This window comes from Moschus berezovskii, chromosome 9 (assembly GCF_049115385.1).
Source record: "Moschus berezovskii isolate FMDL1 chromosome 9, NW_MosBer_1.0, whole genome shotgun sequence".
Classification (NCBI taxonomy): domain Eukaryota; kingdom Metazoa; phylum Chordata; class Mammalia; order Artiodactyla; family Moschidae; genus Moschus; species Moschus berezovskii.
This window is the reverse complement of record NC_142468.1, coordinates 42,121,494-42,147,578: the sequence shown is the minus strand read 5'-3', so window position 1 is coordinate 42,147,578 and position 26,085 is coordinate 42,121,494. Positions and strand designations below refer to the sequence as shown.

Here is a 26,085-nt window from a genome sequence, read left to right as displayed (position 1 = left end):
TGTCTTGATCAGGTCTTGAATAGAAGAGGGAGGACTAGAGTAGGCGTATGTGCCTGAAGACTTACTTTAGGGCACATGGAGCAGAAGGCCTGGTTCCCCTCTGTGACTTTCCAGGGAGCTGCTCTCCCAGGGGTACCACTGAAAGATGTACAACCCCAAGATAGGCTCAGAGTAGAGCAAATGGATAAAGCAAACTAGTTTTCAGGTAGATGTGTGTGTTTGCTCTTTGTTCAAATGTTCCATACCAGTACCACAGAGCTCTAGGTTCTTAATTAATGAAGAATGATAACATAGGAAGGATTATTTCAGATTGGTCAGCTTTTCACTTTAAAAAAAAAAATCAGTTTCATCTCCAAGTTAAATAGAGATAGAAAAGATGGACATCAGTTGAACAAAATTAGCCCCATGTTGCTGATTCTGAATGTAAAGGGGCTCAATGGAAAGTTCCTCAACTAAAGTAGGAAAAAATACAGAACCCAGACTGATATACTTTCATGGAGAGGTTAAGATGAATTTAATGGCATGCTTGGGCTTTCCTGGTGCCTCAGTGGTAGAGAATCTGCCTGCAATGCTGGAGACCCAGGTTCAATTCCTGGATAGGGAAGATCCCTGGAGAAGGGAGTGGCAACCCACTCCAGTATTCTTGCCTGGAGAATTCCCATGGACAGAAGAACCTGGCAGGCTATAGTCCATGGGTTCACAAAAAGTCGTACATGACTGAGTGACTGACACACTCTAAAATAATACAACCATTTAATTAGCAGAAATGCTGATAAGCTATCCAACTTCTTTTATAGGAATCCTAAAAGACCTTTTAAAAAGAAGATTGATTGGTGCTTGGAAGCTAAGTACAATCGCAATTCAACCAAATCTATCATAGTTAATAAATTCCTCTTGTGTGCAATTTTCCAGGTAATGCTGAGAGTAGGAATTAATTGTGAGTTAGATATGATCCTTGGTTAAAATACTGCACAGTCTTAGTGGTAGAAAGTTGTAAGAAAACAGGTAGCCAGGAAACGATAGATATGGCACATCCAGGTGATAATTCTATAAGAAAGATCACTGTGATTTGAAAGCGGGGATTGTAGCATTCTGATTCAGGGAAGCATAAACAACATATAAATCCTTTCCAAATACAGTCTGGCATTACTGAATCTCTGTGGATTAAAATTCCAGATCAATAATGCTGTAATAGGATTCTCTGAAAACATAAACTTAATCTGAGTTGGAAATGTCAGATACGATTGAAAAAGTTTCAATAATGGATCAGAAAATAACAAAGTACATGGTAGCTAGGTATGTTTAGCCAAATGTTAATGGACAGTATGCCCAATGAGGTTGAAATATGCATACATGTCAGTAAGACTTATTACTGTGTCATTAAATAAGTCAGACTTTAGTCCACAAGGAAAATAAAAATACTAGCCTAATTTCTATTAGTGGATGAAGGTAGCATGGAAAGTATCTATGGGAGAATTCCTGTGTGACAGAGGTAATAAAATCATCAACATTCTGGAAAGAGGGAAAAAAGAAAATTTTAAAGTCATATAGTTTACTTTTTGAAGAGAACTGTGACAAAATACGGCTATTTGTAGGAAACATGAAAATGGATAGTTAAGTAAATACCCTTCTCAAAACTTGAATCCTGCTTAAAAATAAGAGTTTGGAAGTCTCCCTCCCCGCTCCCCCCACCCCCTGAAATGTGCCACAAGTCTAAACGTGATTTATTCTAATAAAGAACTGGCATTGTAGAAAGTAGGGATCAGTCTGTATGTGTGTTCATAGGGGAAACAGTTGATCATCACCCTTGGTGCTCCTACTGCCCCGTGGGCTGCTTCTTCTCTGTCACTTTTTTGTCTTTTACAAATAGGTATTCATCAGGGCTCTGTCTTCTTACCTTCTCTTTACTTTCCACACCTTCCTCATGGGAGCTCACCCATCCCCATGACTTTAAACACCACCTGTCCACTGACAACCCCCAAACTTAGCAGCAACCCTGACTTCTTCTCTAGACTTCAAACTCTCTTATAAAACTGCTATGTGACATCTCCACATGGATGTCTGATATCTCAGAATTCATCTGTTCAGCTTTTGGCTTTTATTCACCAAACCTGCTCCCATCACAATCTTTCCCATCTCAGCAGACGGCAACCTTGTTTCTCAAGTAGAAAACTACAACTCACTCCTGATTTCCTGTTCTCTTCAGCTGTGACTTTCCTATGATTTCCTATTCCCTTATTTACTGATATTTCCTCCTTCCCTGAGCACAACCCTTTTATCTTATCTCTAAATAGACTTCAAATGTGGTTACTTCTGTCCGGTTCCATCATTGACTCCCTGGTCCAGTCATCCTTGTCTTGCCCTTGGTCTTCTGCAGCAGCTCTGGTACATTCTCCAGATCCAGTGAGAATGATCTTCTGAAAATGTTCATCTGATCACGCCTCATCCCCACTAAAGACCACCAGCAGCTTTCCAATGTACATCAAATAAATCATGTGTACTTTAGAGTCCGGTGGGAGCCATGGGTGGGAAGACTGGGTGGAGATCATGGCATCTTATTCTATTCTACATCGAGGTCAATTTTGACATAGGTAAAGATGTCTTAGGTTTTAGGAGGGGTATGTGGTACTACCATGGGAAGTTTTTCTTGTTTTTGGTTTTGAATTATTGTTTCTGTGTGGTTGCTGCTCTAGGTATTAGGGATGGGAATGAAGTCTGTTGGCTTTTTGCCTTTTCTTCAGTTGACCTATGTCATTTGTGGATCAATTTTATTCAGAATTCCTTTAAACAGTAAGGGTGATTCCCGTGGGCCTGTGACATATGCTGCAGCTCAGCTATTGTGTTGTGTTTTTTCCAGAGGATTTCAACAAGCTGTGCTCCGTCCCTATGGCAGTTCCCGAGAGGCCAGGATATCCTCCTCCACCCCTTGGCCCCGCCGTTCCTCCCGTTCACCCTGTCCCTCCTGGCTTTCCTCCTGGGCCTCAAATCATGATCCCTCGACCACCAGTGGAATATCCATATCCATCACGGGAACCACCAAGTAAGAATTAAAAAAATCCAGTTACTTTTCTTGCATTAATTAGGTTAATTTTGTTGTGGTTGTTTATGCTGCTTAAGCCATTAAGTTTAGAATTCTTAAATATTTAATTTACACAGTCTCATGTATAAAGTTCTCAACTGGCCTGTTGCATAGAGGAAAATGGACAGTTTCATATTCTCCAGAAATTAGCATCCTTTTGTTATTGACATTGTGGGAGAGATTTAAATCTGATTCATAGAGGGGAGGTGTAAAATTACACTTTGGGTTATATATCATGCAAAGAAATTTTGCAAGTAGTTAAATATTACGCTTTTCCCGCCAACTGGTGGCTTGAACATGAGGCAGAGAGGGAGAGGGACAAGTGGGCAGAGGAGCAGGCTACTGCTGGGCTGTAGTACCTGGCCGGATGCGCCGGGATGCACAGGTACTCTCTGTAGGCAGGAATGGGAACACTCTCTGCTGGTACCAGATAAACTTTGCCCAAAGAGTGTCCTCCTTCCTTTAAGGTTCAGCATCTTCCCTGTTGTTACGGAATTCAGTGCGGATGAAAGATGCTCTAATTTTAAATAATTTTAATGGGGTCTCATGCTGTTCTTTTAGGGGTGCTACCAGTGAACGTCACTGATTACTGCCAGCTCTTTCGCTATCTCTGTCAAAATGGACGCTGCATCCCAACCCCCGGGAGCTACCGATGTGAGTGCAACAAAGGATTCCAGCTGGACCTCCGTGGGGAGTGCATTGGTACGTGATAAACCACAGGGCTGGCACCGAGAGGCTGTTGCAGTTCTGCTCCATGACTGGATAGGTTTTCTATGGCTGCCGTAACAGATTGCCTCAAACTTAGTGGCTTTAAAGCAGCACAGATTTATCATCTTATATTTCTATAGGTTAGAAGTCCGACATAGTTCTTACTGGGCTAAAATCAAGGTGTCATCAGGGCTGTGTTGCTTATGGAGGCTCTTGGAGAGAATCCATGTCTCTGCCTTTTCCAGCATCTTGAGGCTGTCTGTTTCCTTGGCTGAAGGGCTGTTTTTTCATCTTCAAAGCCAGCAGTGTAGCTTCTTCAAATTTCTCTCTAACTCTGGTTCTCTCTTCTAATACTCTCCTTCATGGTTAAGTATCTTTGTGATTAGACTGGGCCCAGCTGTATATTGGGCTTCCCTGCTGGCTTATTTGGTAAAGAACCCGCCTGCAATGTGGGAGACCTGGATTCGATTCCTGGGTTGGAAGGATCCCCTGGAGAAGGGCATGGCAACCCACTCCAGTATTATTTCCTGGAGAATCCTTATGGACAGAGGAACCTGGTAGGCTATTGCCCATGGGTCACAAAGAATCGGACACAACTGAGTGACTAAGCACAGCCCAGCACAGCCCAGCACAGCACAGCACATTTCAGGAGGAATGGATATTCTACCAACTAGTAGCTTAACTTAACTCCCCTTGCCATGTAGCATATTCACAGGTTCTGGGGGTTAGGACATGAATGTGTTTGTGGGGGCATTCTTATGCCTACTGTTGTTTGTTGTTGTTTAGTTGCCAAGTCGAGTCTGACTCTTGTGACACCATAGACTGTAGCCCACCACTCTACTCTGTCCATGGGATTCCCCAGGCAAGAATACTGGAGTGGGTTGTCATTTCCTTCTTCAGCCGATCTTCCTGACTCACAGATCAAAGCCAATCTCCTGCATTGATGAACAGATTCTTTACCACTGAGCCACCAGGAAAATCCTATGCCTACTATAGTGGCTTTTAACTTTCATTGTAAAATAAATTTAAGGCATTGCTGGTAACTCAACTTAAGACATCGTATTGAAGCCTGACCATTAAAACAAAGCATTAAAAATACTACCAAATTATGAAACTTCGCATGTGTTACTAATCTGAATGAATAACTCACCAACTCTGTCTAGTCGTTAAAGACTGAAACAAGGAACTTTAAGTTGTTGATAAGGCAGTCAAGTTAGTGAAGGAAGGAAATCTAACATAAGAATAAAATGTTTTTGAAAGCCCCTTCGAGTCGCCCATTAGGAGAGAGTGCTTTAATCCGTAGAGGTCCTCCAGAGCTAGGTGGGAGAGGGAACATCTAACTCATGGTTGAGATCAGACATTCATCTGCCACAAGAAGCTTGTGACTTCAGACAAGTGGGTTATCTTCCATAAGCCTTAGTTTTCTCATATTTACAGAGTGATAAAAGCCAGTTTACCTGTAAGTATACCAGTAGCTCTAAATAAAACTAGTGAGAGCCTGTCTGGGGACAAGGTGGCTGTGGTGGCATCCTCAATGGTGGGCGAGACGTGTCCTTCAAACTGCGATAGCTTCATGGTTTGTTTTAATACTCTTAAAGCAACTCAGAAAGGAATGCTTAGATATGGTTGGGCCTTCTTTTCATTGAAGTAAGGAGTTTCAGGAGACACTTGGAATCCTACCCAGAAGCCACTTCTGAAATGTTAGTCTGTTTGATTCCCTTAGACCAGATGCGGGGAAGAGAAAATGTTTTTTAGCTTGGAGTGTTGAGTTGCTACTATTTGGCATTTTACTCTGAAGAATGACACAGGAAAATAATACACTTTAACTGCTCTACCCAACCAGTCTTCAAGTGGCTGGTGGCACCATTATTGTAGTAGAAAGAAAAAGGAACTTTTCATTATGCTATTTATTTCTTGAAAGTGTTTTAACATGTAAAGGAAACTAACAAAATGGTCTCAGAGTCATGGCCATCTAGCTTCTTACTAAAATATACCATGCTTTGCAGATGTTGATGAATGTGAGAAGAACCCTTGTGCTGGTGGCGAGTGTATTAATACGCAGGGCTCTTACACCTGTCAGTGCCGACCTGGTTATCAGAGCACACTCACGCGGACGGAGTGCCGAGGTACGTTCATTCTGAGCTGGGCATGGGGGACGTGTATGCTAAGTAAGGAGTTTGCTTTGGAGGAATTCCCTGGAGCTTAAATAACTCTTGCTTGGAGAGACTAAGATATTTCCATTGCTTTTTGCACTTAATTCCACTTATTGTTACTCTGAATTATGTTACATCATAATTTTATGTTACATCAAAAAATCTGGCAAACATTCCAGTTATTTTAAAGGATGCTTCTTTGCCTATGGGAATATCTTCTTTTTACCAACCTCCCCCAGCCCTTTTTATTGGTCACTATTGTCTCTTAAATTTTAATCAGAAAGCTAGGGAATAGTGTTGTCCTTTGTTGACAGAGAAGCAGAGGAAACTTTCAGGTGAAATTTTCTGCAATTAGTTGCTGAATGGAAAGGCCTGAAGGATAAGAAGTGCCTGTAAGTTCTTGCTGCTGATTTGTGTGGTCAGCAGTAGCATCGGCCAGGGGCAGGTTGGACATGCAGCAACTAAAGCCCCACTTGAGACCTGCTGAATCCAAATCAGCATTTTAACATGATCTTCCAGGGATACTTATGCCTGTTAAAGTTGGAGTAGCCCTGCTGTAAAGTTTCCTCATAAAGATTTGCCTTCAGTTTTGTTTAGTAGTTGACTTATTAATCTACCCAAAAGTCATCTTAGATGACATCTTAGACTTTGATGTACTGAGTTTCTTTATTGTTTTTTAATGTTTTATTTTGTATTGTAGTATAGCCACTTAACGATGTGACAGTTTCAGGTGGATAGCACAGGGACTCAGCCATACAAATGCATTTATCCATTCTACCCCAAAGTCCTCTCCCATCCAGGCTGCTACATAACATTGAGCAGAGATCCCTGTGCTATACAGTAGGTCCTTGTTGGTTATCCATTTTAAATATATCAATGTTATACTGAGTTTCTGAGATAGAAATAATTAAGATATGCTTCCCACTTCAGGGTTTGGTACAGAATGATCTATTATCATTGATCAAGTAAAGGCAGATAAAAGCAAGGAAATTCTCTGTTGAAATCAAATACAGGGAAATATAGGGAAGTTTGTATTGCTTTAAAAATTTGTCAGCCATTAATGAGTTAATTTTATTTGCCTCTTTTAGCAAAAGTTCTTTATATGAGTTGAAGACATACAAGTATTTGTTTTTTTTTTTTATTAGTGTCTGTTTTCAAAATCTTTGAATTTGGTTCTGACTTAGAGATTTCTTGCCATCAGTGTATCTTAGTACGCTACTTATAAATGGCAATTTTGAGCAGAAAAACCTGGAGTTCAACATTTGAATCTGTTAATATTTCTATTAATGGTCTACTTACTTAATTATAAGTATAGTTTGAATTTTTAACCGAGCTTAGGTCTTTCTTTATGACTTTTGTTTAAAATAATCAGTGCATACACACAGTATGCTAGGCATTTTTCGATAGTGGAAAATAAACAGAAACCAATGTTTCAGAAGACAGCACTATTAAATAAGCAAATAGAAGACATTATTGAAAGCACTCTTCTAGGGCGGGAACCAGCCAGTGTAGGTACATGTTTCTGTCATCAATATGAGACTTAATTTATTAAAGACTGAGAATTGCCTAAAAGCCTCAAGTACTGTGTTCTTTAAGGGCTAGTGCTAAGTTTATCTCAAATACGAGAAGTTGATAACATGCTCACATTTGGAAATAGATGAAAGTGGTCACAGAATGGTCAGAAAGGCTGTATACTCAGCTGAGGAGGAGGACAGGAGGAACTGAACAGAAAGGGACAGAAGAAACATACAGAAACGCAGAAGAGACTTTGAATGGCAAGCTTTTCATTTATTTTTGTAAGGCAGCGGAGCCCTGATGGCATTTTCAAATTAGCAAGGAGAGAAAAAGCTGAACTCTTTATCCTGTTTATTTTATCTTTGGGCCTCCGTAGATTATAGAATCCTTAAAAAAAAAAAAAAAGTAGATTATAAAATCTTAAAAAAAAATAGTCTGCTGAAGAATATGTGGCTTTTGACTATTTTTTTTTTAGAGTATGGAGCGAGTCAGATTTTAGTAAGGATTAAGAAATAAATGAGAGAGAAAACGATTGTAGGTTGTTGGCACAAAGATCAGACAGAAGGAAAGCCCAGACTGCCTCAGCTAGTCCAATGACTCGTGTGGAAACCGCTGCTGGATCTGCCCAGAAAGAAAGTGCGTCTGAGGGTCAACCACAAGACACCGTGCAGACACAGGATAGACAGAATAACCAGTATGCCATGAGTGCACATTCTTGTTGCCCAGAGGACTTTTAGAGCGCTTATACCCAGGGACACATGGCTTCCACTCTGCGTGGAGAGGTCTGCTCCCATCCAGCTCTGCTCAGCGCCCTGGCCTCTGTCTCCTGGGGAATAAGCCCTGGCATAGGTTATGTGCTTGGTAGACAGGATGGTTTGTGTTCATCCCCTTTGATGTTCATCCAGGCATGTAGCCTGGAAACTGAGGGGAATAGATAATCCAGGTTACCTTGTTGTCCACTTTAGGTTAATTATTAATCTTTAAATGTGAGATCAGATGCAGGTTGTTTGAATTATTGTCATTTTTAACACTTTTGTATCCTGCTCTGTTATTTAATTTGGCGTAATTTTTAAACACAAAAGAGAAAAAAGGGAAAATATCCCCGAAGTACCAATATTTTGTTTGGTAGACAGAATACTCATAAAGTTATAAAAGAGACTAGGAATTTATAAACAAAACTGTATTTGGACCAGAATTGCCATAAGGAAGGTAGACATTTCAGAGCCAAATGATTGATAGTTTTCAGATGGAATTAAGTTTTTTAACTGTGTTTTTTTAAATGGCATTTCTGTTTAATTATTCTGATACAGCTATTATCAGATTTGCCTTTTTGATCATGTCTTAAAAGACATCAGCCAAAGCTAACTGTAAATGATGATATATTCTGGCTCATTAAATTAGCTAGGAAATGATACAGAAGAACCTATTTTGTTTACAGAATTGAGATTTCAGGAGTCTTATTAGAAATTAGAGTTAGACTGAATGCTGTTATGTCAGCATCTTTTCTTTCGTATATCTTTCAAACTTTTATCAGTAATCCTAATTACATTTCATATTGTTTAATTCTGAATTTATGTTGAAGGATATTATTTAGTAACTAAAACCCAAGACTAAGATCATGAGTTTGGAGACGGTGAGAAGGAGCAGTAAAATAATTTAAAATCCCCTAAATAAAGCTATTTCTTTCTTTTTAACTCTTTCCTTTTAGACATTGATGAATGTTTACAGAATGGTCGTATCTGTAATAATGGACGTTGCATCAACACAGATGGCAGTTTCCATTGTGTGTGTAATGCAGGATTTCACGTCACACGGGATGGGAAGAACTGTGAAGGTAATATAATGTAATAATAGTGCTATTTGGCTTTTTCCGTTGCAGTTTCAGTACCAAAAATCTTTAACAAGACAAGGTCAAATACTAGTAAAAGGTCCAAGTGTCAAATATACATTCACCTGTGGTTATCTGGGAGGAAACCTAACTTTTCAATAGTATTAATTCCTTTAATTCATTTTTGTGTGAGTCAAGTAATACTTTAAATATACGAGCAGAGCTTGCTTTTCAAAGACTCCTAATGATGAAACTTCTATAGCATAAATCATTACTTATGAATTTAAGCAGTCAGAATTTGTACATTAAAAAAATAGAACACCCCTAATATCATGCATTCTTCAGTCACTTAAAAGTCTTTTGTTTAAAGTATCTGTGTAGTAATAAAATATTACTATTGAGTATCTGAAAATGTAAAATTTGAGAGAAATATTGACAATTGAGAGTCAGCCTTCATATTGCCTGTTGAATTAATCACCTCACTTTGAACTGGGCTTCTTCATTTTGTCTTTTCCTCTGCCTATTTTTTCTGAAATTGAGAATATGACAATTACTGATGAGTTTCTACTTCTTAGACCTTTAGCAAAAAATGAAGAATGCTCCTTATCATCTTTCCCAGCGTCTTTGGGAAAGACCCCAAGAATCTATTCATACATTAAAAGAATTTCAAAATTGTTCTTAGAAACATTTTTGGCAGAATATTATCTCAGTGATTCAATTCAAAGACTTAATGCCAAAATTCTCAGTTGGGATAGAATCTTGTTTAAAAAAGAAAAAATCATAAATTACTTTGGTCTGACTAAAGCCTGTAAGTGAAAACACACTGTGTCTAGAAAAGCAAGTGCCTCCTAAGAGCTGCAACATTAAGTAAAACAGCATATTGATGAATTTCAAGAAGTGTCCCTATGATCAAGGGATCCTAAGGGTTAGCTGTCATGGCTATGCTCTATAGTTGTCTTAAAAATACTTTTTTCCTACCCCTATTAAAATTCAAACTACAAGCAGTTCTCTGGTCTCTCCTTTTCAAAGAATCAGGAAATAGCCTAAATACATTTCAAATTTCATCATTCTTAATTTTGATTTTGTTTTTATTTTCAGTATATTAGAAGTTATACGAATCTGTAAATATATACATTGGGTTGGCCAAAGAGTTTGTTCAGGTTTTTCTGTAAGGTGGATTTTTTGGGCCAACCCAATATTTATATGAAAATATATATTTATATGAAAAAATGTATTTATATGAAATTTCTAGATATATAATTCTATATGAATGTAATATATATACATATGTGTATACATATACATATATATTTCATAATCTGTATATGTTTGTGTATACATATATACATATGTATGCATTCTTTCTAAGTCGCTTCAGTCATGTCCGACTTTTTGCGACTTTATGAACTGTAGTCCACCAGGCTTTTCTGGCCATGGGATTCTCTAGGCAAGAATACTGGCATGGGTTACCATGCTCTCTTCCAGGTGATCTTCCCAACCCAGGAACAGAACCCACATCTTTTATGTCTCCTGCATTGGGAAGCAGGCTCTTTACCACTAGCACCACCCGGGAAGCCCATATGTGTGTATGTATATATATCCACGTCCTATAGTTTAGCCCTATATTTTGCAAGCACAAGTCAAAAATTTAGAACTTAAAATACATATTTCATATGCCGCTCTTCTCTTTGTATGCTATAATTTGGATGAAAATTAACCTTAGACAATAATAATAAGAAGTAGAGAAATGTGAAGAAATAAAATTATATTGATCCAGATTGGCTTCCTTTGTAAGCTTACTTATCTGGTCTTTAAGAACATACATCTTCTATATTTTTCAGATATGGATGAATGCAGCATAAGGAATATGTGCCTTAATGGAATGTGTATCAATGAAGATGGCAGTTTTAAATGTATTTGCAAACCTGGATTTCAGCTGGCATCAGATGGGCGTTATTGTAAAGGTTTGTGCTATGAAACTCTCAGTCATATTCTTCACCTGTTTTTTCTCCTCTCTACATTGCTTAGAGCTACCACATTTCCCTATTAATTCTCCCCATTTATAGTACCCTTAGTTCTGGATTAGTAAACCTGACTGGAACTTCTTCTTAAGTTAAGCCATCCAGAGAGCTATGGTTTATACTCAGAAAGCTGTTCTGATTTCAGAAAGGATGTTTTGATGTCTTCTCAAAAGAGCCTCAGGCTCCGTAGCAAATGAATGAGAAGCTGAACTTCCATTTGGGCTACCAACATCCGTAAGCATCTTATTGCATAAGCTGAGTTCCATCTCTTCCATGTAGCTGAGGAATAATTGCAGTTGGCTTCTTGACGGCTGTCATTTGCCACCTCTTATATCTTCACTGAACAAAATGTTGTAGACAGTTACTACAATGATCTCTTAGTAATTGCCTCAACATACCTTAAGAAACACAATTTATTTAAACTTTATCAAGTCACATTAAGCAAAAAGGGAAAACAGGATTAAACAGAGGAAATAAAGGAACCAGGAACCATTGTTTAGTTCTGTAACTTTTGGAATCATCTTTTTGCTCCAGGTAGTGAAGCAAAATGAAAATTTTTATTTGTGCTGTTGAACTTTGAGGTCCTGAGCAAAGTCCTCAGAGACAAGTTTGTGCTTAGTGTCTCTTGCCTAATGTAGTCAAGGATGAGTAACTATTGCATGTGTGCCCAAGATCTGAGTTGAAACCAGACTCTCAAGGAACCTCATACTCAAAACAGGTTTAGGAAATCTGCTAAAATACGGCATGCATTCAAAGCCTTCTGCTCGTAGCTTCAGACGTTTAAGTGTAGTGTCAAGCAATTCAAGATTGAGAAGGCAGGAGAAAGTTGAATGTTGCTTCTCTGAGTGCCCCTGGTGGGCAGCTTTGGTAAAGATGTTATGGTAGAAAGCCTTGTGTTTATTAAGTCTTCTGCATGATGTGTATTTTCTCTAGGCTTAAAAGAGTTTCTAGCCCTTGGTTGTTTACCTACATTCTCTATGACCTTCACATCAGTGGCTCTTAATATTGTGCAAATCTGCCTTCACAGCAAGAGAAACTTTTTTCTTTTTTTTAAAATTAGAAGTAGGAAATTGGTTTCTGTACTTTTGAGCTATGTGTCGGGAGGAGCTTATAATCAGGAAGACAAGATTAACACATGGAAATATTAAGACAGCATACAACAGAGCACCAGATTGTTAGATTAAGTGCTGTACAAGTGAGAAAGAAAGGGGAAGGGAATGATTGCTGGAATATTTGGAAGTAGGCTTCCAAACAAAATAACACAAGGAAATGTGAAAGCCCCTTTGTGAACAGATCTTTTTTGAGAACACACACTCCTCTTACCTTGGAGCTTGCTAAGATTCCCTTTCGATGCCTACAGGCTGCCAGTGACCCAGGCCACAGCTTCTTCAGGGAAGCCAATAGATGATGCTGATGTAACTGTTTCAGAGCACATTATGACCTCATAGGTGAAACTAGGTTTTGCAACTGTTTGCAATCAGTGAACTAGTGTCTTATCGATTAACAGCTTGTTCCATTCATTTGAAAGTGCCTGATGATTAAACGTACTGCTCTGACTTTACCATTCTAGCTTAAGAAACAGCTAGAAAGAGAAGGGAAGAATGCTTCCTATTCTTCCCTATGTCCTCTTTATTTTGATATATAGAGTAAATGGAAAGCATATACTGTAATAAGAATAAAGAAAAAAAAGGAAAGAAATTTCTTATATGCTGTATTTCTTTTCCATAATTTTTCTCTTGATATCATGAAATAAGATGTTCTCTGAGTGCTAAGGACTTGGTTCTGATCCCCCAAAGATGTGACTGTTCAAAGCTGAATGAACAATGCTAATTTAATCTCTACAGTTAACTAATCTGATGACCAGCCTGGGCTCCCTCGATCGCTCTCTGAAGGTTGAGGCCGCTCACTTTGAGCAGTGCTCTCTGGATCTCCATTCCATTTCTGTCCCCAGTAAAAAACCTCTGTATTACTTTTCAGGCTGTAGTCACCACTGTTTTACTGTAGATCTCAATTTGAACAAAAAAGTGACCTGAATAACTGAACCAATTTGAGTTCATGTATTTAAATATAACTGCTGTTTTAAAATACAATCTGTACACGGAATCTTGGACCATCTGAAGGTATTTTGTGCCAAATAACACAAGCTGAGTAAAACGCAGAGGTGTTTCAGTCTCAATTTGCCTTTTTAAGGTCAGAAGAAAGGAAATATTCACATATACTAGTTGTATATTATAAACGGAGTTGTTATAAAACGACTTGTTTCTAAGTGTTATATGTTTTCCAAAACAGAATTTTGGTATCATTTCTACTTCCCCATATTAAGGGGGAAAATATCTGCCATTATTTTAGTATGTGCCCAATAAAGTCTTTTACCAGACCTCGCTAATATACACATCTGATACTGTAAAATATTTGTAACGTGTAAGAGAGATTTTTCTTTGCTGGGTTCCATTTGCTTACACTGCTGTTGTTGGCTTGGAATGGTCATCAAAATCATCTATATTCATTTTCTGTTCCTTTTTTATGGTGTTCCATCTAAGTTTTAGTTCTGTGTCTTCTCATGCCATTCTAATTGTCCCAGAGATTTAAGGCGTGAGTTAAGGCGTGAGTGATAACTGGAATGGACACCAGTCTGAGTGTTGGATGCCAAAAGGAGAAGCTTCCTGCCCAGGTCAAAGATGCAGTTTATTATCAGGTTAGATTTCTGACAGTCCTGGAAGAGCTGCCATGTGAAACATTACACAAGACCCTTTGTCTTTTAGCTGTCACTTTCCTTCTTCTTCCAGTTCTGTTTTTGCTTTATGGTTCTTCAGCTCAGTTCAGTCGCTCAGTCGTGTCCAACTCTTTGCGACCCCATGAATCACAGCACGGCAGGCCTCCCTGTCCATCACCAACTCCCGGAGTTCACTCAAACTCATGTCCACAGAGTCGGTGATGCCATCCAGCCATCTCATTCTCTGTCGTCCCCTTCTCCTCCCGCCCCCAATCCTTCCCAGCATCAGACTGTTTTCCAGTGAGTCAGCTCGTCGCATGAGGTGGCCAAAGTATTGGAGTTTCTTTGGATTAAAAAAAAAAATCTCAGGAGAATGTTATTGAAATAGCTTTATATGGAAAAGAGATAAACTCAGACAGTTTTATCTCTCAGTTTTCGTTCCTCTTTCCTCAAAGGAAAATGAAATGCATCTCATTGAGCTTTTATTGTTGATGCTGCACATTATTGTAAATCTTCTCTAAGCACATTATGGTGTTAGATGAAGTGACTTCATTTTTAATAAGTGCTTCTCCCCACCATAGATATTAATGAGTGTGAAACACCTGGAATCTGCATGAATGGGCGTTGTGTCAACACTGATGGTTCCTACCGATGTGAATGCTTTCCTGGACTGGCCGTGGGTCTGGATGGACGTGTGTGTGTTGGTAAGATTACAGCCATAACTAGATGTACTATATAGATCTACCCTCTGTCAGTAAAATCAACCAATAGCAAATGTACTCTACAGCAGGTATGATACAATTAATATCTGTGGGCAACAGACTAACAGGGTCAGTTTTTTTCTTGTATAAAGTGAATATTAATTCAAGGGATAGAAACATGAGCTGAGATAAATGAAAACCAAAGGACTCCACACCTCTCCTTCTTCCTTGTTCTAGTTGTCCTCAGTTTTCTCCAGCCCTCCTTTATTGATAATGGTCTTTGAATTGACCTATATGTCCCTAGTTATCTCATGATGAACATTTCATTTCCATCTAAGGAACTGAATGTCCAAAGGGAGGTAGAGAATTCAAAGGAGGATATAGATGATCAAGAAACTTATATGATAATAGTTTTTGGTGGCTTTATAAGAAGTTTCTGATTTGTTAATAAATAGATACAAATTTTATCCAAATTATTCTTAAGAAAGGGGATTTTCCCAATCCCCTTTGAACTGGGAAAAGATTGGTCATAGCTGGAAATCCCCTCTTGGTGGTAAAGATGACACTGCTTAGTTAGACCAATATCTAAGATTCATATAATTTTACAGATTAAACATCCTCCTTTTTGAAAGTACATCTAATTCAGATACTCAGTAATTGTCTGATTATGTTGGAGTGGGCTGTATTTCTAATAAAAATCTTGTTTATCATATGGTGAGATTGAATGACCATCCATCATTCATTCATCATTTATTAACTGCCTTCTCTGTACAAGCCTGGGGAAGAAAACAATGAGTGAGGTATAATCTTAGCCCTTAAGGATCTCACAGTGGCTAAACCATAATAGTCCCTAGAAAACTGGAAGAGTCTAGTAATTGGTTTCCAATGCTTGGAAGCCGAAGAATTTGTTTTCTATTGAGGCCTAATACCAGAGTCATTCTCCGTGAGTAAGAACAGTGACAATGGCTAAATAAAGCCAGCTTCAGCTTTAACTTGGGGGGTTCCCGTCTGTTGGAAACGATAGTGTGATGACAGATGCTTCTTCCTGTTCAGACACACACATGCGGAGCACATGCTATGGTGGATACAAAAGAGGCCAGTGTGTCAAACCCTTGTTTGGTGCTGTTACCAAGTCTGAATGCTGTTGTGCCAGCACCGAGTATGCTTTCGGGGAACCTTGCCAACCATGTCCTTCACAGAATTCAGGTATGTTGTGTCATGGGGATGCCCTAGTACTGCCAGCCTTCTGCCCCCATCTTTAGTCTTTGCATTTATGGAAGTCACGGGAAAAGATTACATGATATTCTACAGGTACCTCACATACCTTGCAGGGGTCTTGAAAAGGGTTCATCAGGCTTTGATCACACATTACCCACCAACTCAGCTATCATCTGGATTAGGCTGCACATTTATGCTTCCCATCTGAATTTCTCCAGCTCAGTAATATTCATGTTCTTTAGGGTACATGCAACTTACCTTGTTTTCTAAAGTTGTTTCACAGTGTTACATTTTGCAGGAGCTATTACAAAAGCAGAATTTTACAGAGTGTAAAAATAAATAATTTTCAGATTACTTGACTGTTTCCAACTTTTTTCCAAAAGTCCGTTTATGAATTTTGTTCAAAATCCTTCATGTTGACTTAGGTGTGTGTTCCCTAAATGATTTTATTCCACTCTAAGGAAAAAGTATTTTTCTCAATTCAAAGTGACATGGCTTAATGAAAAGAAAACTGGTCAGTGAGTCAGAATTCTGCCCTCCAGCCATAGGCAGGCAAATTACTTAATTGGAGGGTTCAGGGTTTTTTTGTGAATTTTTGTTTATTTAGGAATTTTTCTCACCTAATTTCAAAAGGATTTGAGATAGTTTATATTAGTGAACAATTATAAAATTGAATAATATAGAAAAGGGATCCTTAATTGTCCTAGATAATCCAGAAGATCCTCTCCAATTGTAAATTATTTCTATTTGTAAGGGAAAAATAGTTAATTGAAATGAAAGCAGTAAACTGTAAATATTTGAATGTAATTTTGAGGTACCTTGGCTGTTGGCTTCTAATGTCCTAAAATAGAGTAAGTCCTAATATTGAAAACACATAGCTCTGACTGGTTGATTTATGTGTAAGATATAGTTAGTTTATTTCTGGCCTAGATGCTGTTAATTAAAGATGAACTCACAATTTTTAAGCATTCGCCATTTTGAGAATGTTATTATTTGAAATCAGACAGAAATTAAAACCTGTTATAAGAAGTTAGAGAAAGTGAAGTGGAAGAATTTTAAAGTCTTTAAATTGGGGGAATGCCAGTTAAAGAAAGCAAGCTTTATTTCGATTGACTGCTTTGCCTGGTGAATGATATACAAATTATCATTAACTATATGATTACTAATCAATGAAATGCATGTTTGCAACAATACTTCAGTTGTATAATATACAAATGTAATTCAATCTAAAAAGATACTTCCATGTAACTTTATAGTAATGTATTATTAATATTATTCTTTTGTATGTTGCTTTAAATTTTCAAAGTAGTTTCCTTGCATATTTTGAATTTACAAGGTAGGTGAGTATCCTGAAACCTAGTACACAAGAATATAGGTGATTTGTTCATGTCTTGAATGAATAGAATAGCCAAAACTTAGAATCCAGGACCCTTGGTGCATACAGTTCTTTGTTTTTACATTTTCCTCTGGACCAAGTACATCTCCAAAGAATTCTTGTGATACATAGGAAAGAGGTAGACTTATAATAAGATGACCCAAAGAGAGCAGATTTCTTTAAGTGTTAAAGCTTAAAGATAGTCACATTTAAAGCTTAGTTCCACTAGCTTCTGTTTTATATTTGAATGAATTTACACAAAAGTGGGCCACTTGTGGAAATGGTTCCATTCAGTTTGGTTTCTCCACCTCTTTGATAAATGAAAATGCCAAATAATGAAGGATCAAAACATAGGATGTCCCTTATTTCAGGAGAGAGCGGGAGTTTTAGAAGGTACTGAAAGTATTTAGAAAAAATGTCTTTAGACACTTTAATGAGAAACACTAACCATTTAACATGCAAAGCTCATCTCTGTGCTCTGGAAGTCAAATAAACTATATATGAAGATATATCTCCCTGACTGCTGAGCATTTACTCCTTGTAGCAATCAGTCAGAAGAGTAATGATTAGGAATTTCTCTTCTGCCCTTATTCTGCTGTCTCTGGGGCACGACACTAAGTTAGCTCAGGAACACCTACCATGCATTAAGTACTTGAGTTGTGCTGAGCACTTTACACTTTCTCAGTAAATCTAAAGAACTACCCTGTGAGTTGGGTATCCTTTTCTACACTTCACAGAAGAGGAAACTAGAAGAGGGAAAGGGCCTGTTCCGAGACCCTAGGCAATAAGCATTGTCATCAGCGTTCAAACCCATGCTGATCTGAATTCACTACAGTCTAGTACCAGATCCTGCCCAAATGGAAAAGAGTAATGACCACAATTTGCTTCCACTTAGGCCAAGCATCAACGAATTTAGTGCTAATTATAAAACTGCTTTTAACAAAACTGGCATGATATTGTTTTTTCCCATTTTACTACTTACGCTATTTCACCAGTGCTTTAATTAATTGCTGAAGTGAGAAAATAAAGAGGATGTATTTCTTTTACTACCAGTCCCTGGGTTTCAAACCCAGTGGCAGCCACCTTCCCATATGTTCCCTTTTTGGCCCCTTTTAAGATGATTTTAAAAATTAAGGGATTTTACCACTTTTCTCAAATTTATGTTTGCTGGAAGACAGAGGCTCTGAAGGGTTAACCATCATTTTTTTTTTTTTTTTGATATGTATAACTTCTTTGGATCCCCTATCATCAGGAATGCAATTTTCTGGAACATGGAATTATAGCTGTGTTTGCTTCAGCACCAAGGTGCAAGTGGCTTCTGTTAAAAAGGCCCATCCCTAAATTTTAATTCTCCTACTGCTTAAACACAAAGGATCTGCATTTGACTATGAAACTCTGTAGTTGCCTGAATCCATAGGCAACTACGGGAAAATTAGTTTCTTTTCCTGGGATTAAGTGTGATTTCCTATTAGCTCTCCATTTCCATCATTCACTCTTAGGTTCATCTAAATATTGTTGGAATTCTATCTAAAACACTATGAATTTTAAGAAATAGAAATCTGATTCCATCACAAATTTGGGAACATATTCTATATACTGCCATTTCCTCAATAAGATCTAGTTTTAACGTTATGCAATACTTTCCCTATGGATTTAATATATAGAATGAGTCTGGCATCGTGATGAATATTAACTCTAAGAATACACATACATGCAGGTGTACACACCCTTGTATTCTTGTAAGGGAAGGCTAGAGAATTTGCAGAGAGAAATGAGAAAATGTTAAGAACTTATTCTGAAAAAAAATAGCTCCAACTAAGAAAAAATGTATTCCCAAGATGGTGGGAGAGCGTTTTATTAACAGTTAAGAAACCACATTTTAACAGGCACATTTCACTGTAAGTGTAAAGTGTTCCCTGGTGAACAAAATCAAGTCATAGGAAAAACACCTTTTCCTAAAGCGCTTTGCACAAGGAATTGCTGGAACTTGCGTATATCCTTACAAGTCGTTTTCCACGGTGATTGCGGAGCCTTTAAATGGGAGCCTGGTGTGACTCCCCCTGGGGGGATGCCTCCTTTTCCGTTACCACTTTATTTCAGTTCCACTCACTTTGGAGGAAATGATGTGTGCAAAGCCAAGGGCAGGATCGACCTGTTCTGCAAACAAGGGAATCATTTACTATCTGTTAATTTATTGCAGCGGAGTATCAGGCGCTCTGCAGCAGTGGGCCAGGAATAACGTCAGCAGGCAGCGGTAAGGACTTGTTTTGAAATTTACTACCTTAAGCATGTGCAGAGGCAGCCCTGGGCCTTCCTGTGGGTTTCCAGTTGGTCCCATTACACCAGTCTAATCTGAACACCCTCTCTGACTGTCACTGTGTGATCTACCTGGGACACTTGGAAGCTCCCAGTGGCAGAACAGAACAGTGGCACAGTGGGTCCTGGGGTTGCTGGGTGTGGTTGTGGGACTTCATTACTGAAGTATTGGGTCCTCTCCTAGGGTGGTCAATGTGAACGAGATACAGTGGCTATTGTGGCTCATTTATGAGAAGGGGCAGCCTGGCCCTCCTTTGGGTCTACTGCTGTCGAGCACAATTCAGGGTTACAAGTTCAGGTGAACCCCTGCACATTTTGAACATTTTCTTAACTAGCAAGTGGTCAGTCATTAACAGATGGCAATAGGGAGCCATCTTGTACTTTGTAGCAGGCAGTGCTAGCAGTTAGCTGAAAGAAAATGAAATGTTTAAGTGTAGGAGTTAGAACTAGAGAAATACTGGTGCCATAAAAGAAATTAAAAGGAAGAATTGAAACAAGTGTAAAAACAGATAAGAAAGAGGAAGATATTACTTTATTAATATAAAACTAAATGATTTGATTCAAGAGAATTATGGCTGAATTGATTGTCAGTTCATTCTCTTGACTGATTTCATCAGTGTGTATGGATGAGGAAGGGTTGGGGGTGGATATTTGGAGGAGAAAAGAGAAGTAAGGAACTGTATAATGAATAAAGAATTAGTAGGGAATAAATAAATTGTGATGGGAGTCTGAGGAAGAAAAAAGGTCAATCTTGATTTATAGAAGAGTCAGGGAACAAGATTTGAGACTAGCCACTCACTGATGGTCACTTTGCATCACCCTTGGCTATTAGAGCTCTCCTTGGTCTGGGAGTACCCAGAAGAGGGAGGACCCATCCTCATCTGGCCAAAGTAGCAGAGGTTTTTCCAGAGCAGGTGATGATTGTGCATGTTTTGAACCAATGATTGGGCTTGCTCCAGGCATTCCCAGCACAGAGTGAAGAGGGCATTATGTGTTGTTCATGACAAAGTAAAAGATTTAAAGTGAATAAACAGCATTCATATTTGAATTTAATCTTGAGGATATTATCGAACCTGCGAAAGTCTGAACCTTGAGAATGACACAATCACTTTGTTTTTAGGCTAAGTCCGGTAGCAGTATAGAAGGTAGATTGAAGAGAGACAAGCTGATGGCAGGGAGACCAGTTGTAGGAACTTGGACTTTGTATTTGATCTACTTTCCCATCTTGGTGTTTGGACCAGAGAAAGTCCAGGGGTTCTCCTTTTGATTAAGGGTTGGTAACCTTGTAGTTCTAGCTCAGATGCCAGTTTCCTCTCAGGGACTGATGGAGGGAAGACTTGATTCAGAGTATCTTACAGTAAGGAAAAAGGGATCAAGTTTCTTATCAAGGAGAAGCTTTTTTATTTTCACGAGGTCCTGATGTCTTTACGTTTATTGTAATTTTTTGACAGTCTGTTTGACATTTACTTGAGCATGTTAATGCTTATGAGCTTTTTTTTGTGGTCCAGATATAAATGAATGTGCATTAGATCCTGATATTTGCCCAAATGGAATTTGTGAAAATCTCCGTGGGACCTACAAATGTATATGCAATTCAGGATATGAAGTGGATTCAACTGGGAAAAACTGCGTTGGTAAGAAGCTTCACTGTTTTCTAAGACATTTTGTGCATCCTGCATTCTTTCTTTTGTTGCTTGAGCAAACTGCTTGATTACCTTAAGGACTTGACAGAAGGATGCTCTATCCTTCGGGTACCAGCATAGCTGCATCCTGATGGCTTCTGTCTTTTGTTTAACTACGTCAAGGGTGGACCATGGTAGCCATCCCTGTCATACAGTATCCAGTTCCCTAACTGTGCAGGTTGAACCTGAGTGCTACCCTACTGGATGCGTTTGTTGTTAAGGCTGCTACCAATTGTCATTGTGGGCAAAGTAGATATAGTGCTTATTTTGAAAGAAGCAGAAATCTTACTTTAAGTATTTTTACCTACTTTCCTTCTTAATATGTGGCATTTCACTCACATAAGAAGAACTAACAACAAATCAGAGCATCTTCTCTGCCCCCATTCAAATCAGAATTCCCATGTTTCAGGCTAAATAAGTACCTAAGAAAATGGAGGATAGAAGCAGATCAGGGGAGCCACAGACTTACCACAACACCCTCTTATTTTGACGAGTGGGTTTCTTTTTGTCTCCCTAACTTTTATTGCTGGCCCATACCCTTAATTTTAGGGCCCCCTTTTTTGGGAGAGTATGGTTGTTATTTGAGTACACATAGTACTTTCAAACTAGACTCACCTCAAAAGAAGTTTTACAATTTCATTTTTCTATAAGAGCCTCTCTACATTGGCAGACTTGAAAAATTATTGTTTATTTTGACATGCCAGAAAGACACAGAGATGTTTTAGCTTTATCCTGAAATCACCCCATGTGAAGCAAACAGAGTCTGGGAGGCAGAAGGGATTCTTCTTTCAGTGTTCTAGTGTCTATTCCAAAGTTGGACCCATTATCATCAGAAGGATGTTCATATTTCAGGACTTCCCTGGTGGCTCAGTGGTAAAGAATCCTCCTGCAATGCAGGAGACATGGGTTCGATCCCTGGATCGGGAAGACCCCCTGGAAGAGGAAATGACAACCCACTCCAGGATTCTTGCCTAAAAAATTCCATGGACAGAGGAGCCTGGCGAGCTACAATCCATGGGGTCACAAGGAGTCGGACTTGACTGAGCATGCATGTTCATATTTCAGGTTGTGTTCAGAAGTATGAAGTTAGAAATCAAAGATCTACTTCAGCCACTTTCCAGAGAATTCCAGGGATTGGCTATTTTATTTCTTAATCCTCAAGTCCTTAATTTAAAATTCAATGCAATGTTGACCCTTTGGGGAAGTGTTAGCATTTGTTATACAATTTTGACAGAATTCTCAGCATGCTATTTGCTCAGACAATAACATCACTTTATACTTGATTTTCCCATATTTTAAGTACTTTATAAACACAACCCTCCACATCTGTGAGTTTGGTATTTGCATATTTAACCAACCTCAGATCAAAGATATTTGAAAAAAAATTCCTGAAAATTCCCAAAAGCAAAACTTGAATTTTCCATATACCAGCAACTATTTACATAGCATGTACATTGTGTTAGGTATTATAAGTAATCTAGAGATGGTTTAAAGTGCACAGAAGGATGTACATAGGTTATATGCCAGTACTATACCATTTTATATAAGGGACTTGAACATCCACAGATTTTGGTAACCTGGATGGCAGGGGTGGGGTTCCTGGAACCAATCCCCTGCAGATACCAAGGGATCACTGTAAGTCTCTGATTGAAGCATATTTACTGATGTGAACCCATGCAGCTCTCTAGTACCGAATTTGTGTATACTTTATGTAAGGACCACTAGCTTGTCAGATGATAATCTAAGCAGAATCACTCGGTGTGTAAAAAGCTCCTTGTGAATGTGTAGCCTGCTTTGTGGGCTGTATGATGTAGTTTAACTCAGTGTGGTAGAGCAGACTGTTTAAGTTCCACACTTCCTCAATTATCTAAGTAATACATATCAGAAGTTTGATTTTGTATCAGACAGACCTATTACTCAGCTCTCTGAATCTCTAGTCTGCATTCTTCATGGCAATTATAAACTCTACAGCTTGCTTCATACTTTATAAACATAACTGGAGACCACTTAAATTATTCTGAGGAAGAAACACCCATCCTGGAACTAATACTTATTAAAGATGGACCATATTTTCTAAATATTTAGTCAGTTCCTTAAAACAGTGGGATTAGTCCTTTTATCTTTGGCACAGTGAAACAATTATATATTGGGTTGGCCAAAAAGTTCATTTGGGTTTTCCTGTACCATCTTCTGGCAAAGAAATAGAAAAAAAACAAACAAACATTTTGTTCAACCCAATTAATAATAATTTTTAGCAAATTTAAGGTTTTTTTCCTGCCAAAGAAGTGAATTTAAATGGTCTGGTGATTTTAGACTTTGTAGATACCTAGTAAAAATAATCAGATCGGTCACCTGTTTTCTAAAACTAGGTAATTTTGGCAAAAACCAATGGTATAGGAGTTTTTCTCCTTCCTTGAATTAATCATATCATTATGTCCTTAAAAATGTAACTTAAAAAAAGCAAAGAAGTTGCATGCGAAGGAGAAGATCTTTTAAAAGTTTATGTTTTCTTTATTTTCCAGATATTAATGAATGTGTATTGAATAGTCTGCTTTGTGACAATGGACAATGTAGAAATACTCCTGGAAGTTTTGTCTGTACCTGCCCCAAGGGGTTTATATACAAACCTGAACTGAAAACCTGTGAAGGTAGGAATAGTTTTTGTTCTTATACCATGTACTTTGTTGCCTTTTGGAGATCCACTGGAAAAGCACAAAGATAAATTAAAGCCACTTCTTATTTTAGACAGTTGTGTCATGTAGTTGAGATTCTGTGATCCTGAATGACATTTGTATACACTTTATAAGCTGCTGATAATACTTATCTGCAATTGGTCTTTTAGTCACCATTTATTTCACATTCAAATGCTATTTAAGAGTATCCATTTTATATTTTCCTGCATTTGGTATTTTATTTGCCAACATTTAATAAATTAAGAAAATATTAGATATACGCTATTCGAGTTAATAATTCAGAAATCACGCTTATATTTGCTCCAGATTTTCTGAATTAAAAAGATTCAGCCATGTGCTGAACATAGAGATGTGCTCAATTATTATTTTTGGCATTCTATCTAGTCTAGGAAAAAAAAAATCTATCTAGGCTAGCTTTATTATCTAATGAAGAATATGTGGTAGCAGTTGAGACCAAAGTTTAAAGATTCATTTCGTGCCCAAGACTAGTTTTTAGCAGTAATGTAGACCTATTTTTGTTTCAGACATCGATGAATGTGAATCAAGTCCTTGCATTAATGGAGTCTGCAAGAACAGCCCAGGCTCTTTCATTTGTGAATGTTCTTCTGAAAGTACTTTGGATCCAACAAAAACCATCTGCATAGGTATTTATCTTTCTGAGAATAATTTTCCTGTTTTATCAATGCTGCTGAATTTAATGTCCATTTTATTGCAGAAGGGTTTCAGTATGGAAAAACAAAATTTTAAACTATCATTATTCCTTGTTTCATGATGCTATTCTTGCTATAATCCCAATGCACATGTTTGAATTTTTGAGATAGATTGTTAACCGTGTATTAAACATCATCACTCCCCCGCCCCTACAGAAACCATCAAGGGCACTTGTTGGCAGACTGTCATCGATGGACGGTGTGAGATCAACATCAATGGAGCCACATTAAAGTCCCAGTGCTGTTCATCCCTCGGTGCTGCCTGGGGGAGCCCATGCACCCCATGCCAAGTTGGTAAGAGAAGTGGGTGCCGTGGCTCCTCTGCTCACTGGGCATTTTACTTGGCACAGGGAAGCCCGGAACTTTTTTCATTTAAGTTCACATGGGAATTGTAGAAGATTTCGTTCTGATGACCTCAATGAAACATGTTGCTGGGTAGGAAATTAAGAGAAGTGTCAAGGGCAATGATTGTATGTGATTTGGTTAATTTGTTCTTTTCTATCACCACATTGTATTGTAGTTATCTGGTGTGGCTTTCCCAGATCAGCAATTCTTATTGGCTCTCTTAGAAACTTCATGATTAAGGGTCCTGAGCTTTTTACAGGCACAGATTTTCTTCCCCCAAAAAATATTGATGTAAAGGAACCAGAGTTCACGACTAAAGTTATCGGAACTGAGGTTTGAGAGCCTTGCTAATGATTCTGTTGATTCAGTGTTTGGATATATAAATGTTTGAACTGATAATAGTGTGACTGCTGCAGGGCTTGAGACCTGCCAGTTCTAGACTTTGTTTTCCACATTTATGTTACAGTAATCCTATAGTATGATTCATGTTTTAGGGGTCACAGCAAGAGGGAGATCTAGTCAGTTTCCTTCTTAGTCATCACCATAGTGTGATCTTTAGGGTATCTTTGAGTCTTTCAGAATCTCACAGATGGACTGAGCTTTATTCAAGGAGACATTTCATTCTTCTCCCTCACCTATACAATCTCAGTGACACTTTGTTGCCTCAGAATTATTCATAGCAATAAAACCAATTCCATGTTAAAAGGCCTCTGTCATGTTTCTAATATTGTGTCATAAAGTCTGGATATTGTTATCTCAGATTTGTTTTTTTGCTTTTTGTTTGTTTTTTTGATACAGATCCCATATGTGGGAAAGGCTATTCAAGAATTAAAGGAACACAGTGTGAAGGTATTTATGATTATTTATAAATCATAAATTTCTGCATGCATGAAGAATGCTTGTATTAACTTGGACTGCATAAAGCTGTCATGTAACTTCCCAGTGAGAAATACGTAGCAGGGGAAAAAAAATAATGAGAACTGCCAAACCTGTAACAGACATGAATTTCACAAGCATATGTGCTCTTG

The 26,085-nt window shown here is 38.2% G+C and overlaps 1 protein-coding gene across 1 annotated transcript in view; it reads left to right on the top strand.

The window, feature by feature from the left end:
• Positions 1–26,085, top strand: part of FBN1 (fibrillin 1) — a 272,564-nt gene that overhangs the window by 148,094 nt on the left and 98,385 nt on the right. The window contains exons 11-23 of the mRNA XM_055436892.2: positions 2,858–3,040; positions 3,641–3,781; positions 5,794–5,913; positions 9,164–9,289; positions 11,125–11,247; positions 14,599–14,721; positions 15,772–15,924; positions 19,512–19,565; positions 21,136–21,261; positions 23,832–23,957; positions 24,527–24,646; positions 24,869–25,006; positions 25,856–25,906. Coding sequence (XP_055292867.1) covers positions 2,858–3,040; positions 3,641–3,781; positions 5,794–5,913; positions 9,164–9,289; positions 11,125–11,247; positions 14,599–14,721; positions 15,772–15,924; positions 19,512–19,565; positions 21,136–21,261; positions 23,832–23,957; positions 24,527–24,646; positions 24,869–25,006; positions 25,856–25,906 — 1,584 coding nt within the window. The remainder of the gene's footprint in view (positions 1–2,857; positions 3,041–3,640; positions 3,782–5,793; positions 5,914–9,163; positions 9,290–11,124; positions 11,248–14,598; positions 14,722–15,771; positions 15,925–19,511; positions 19,566–21,135; positions 21,262–23,831; positions 23,958–24,526; positions 24,647–24,868; positions 25,007–25,855; positions 25,907–26,085) is intronic.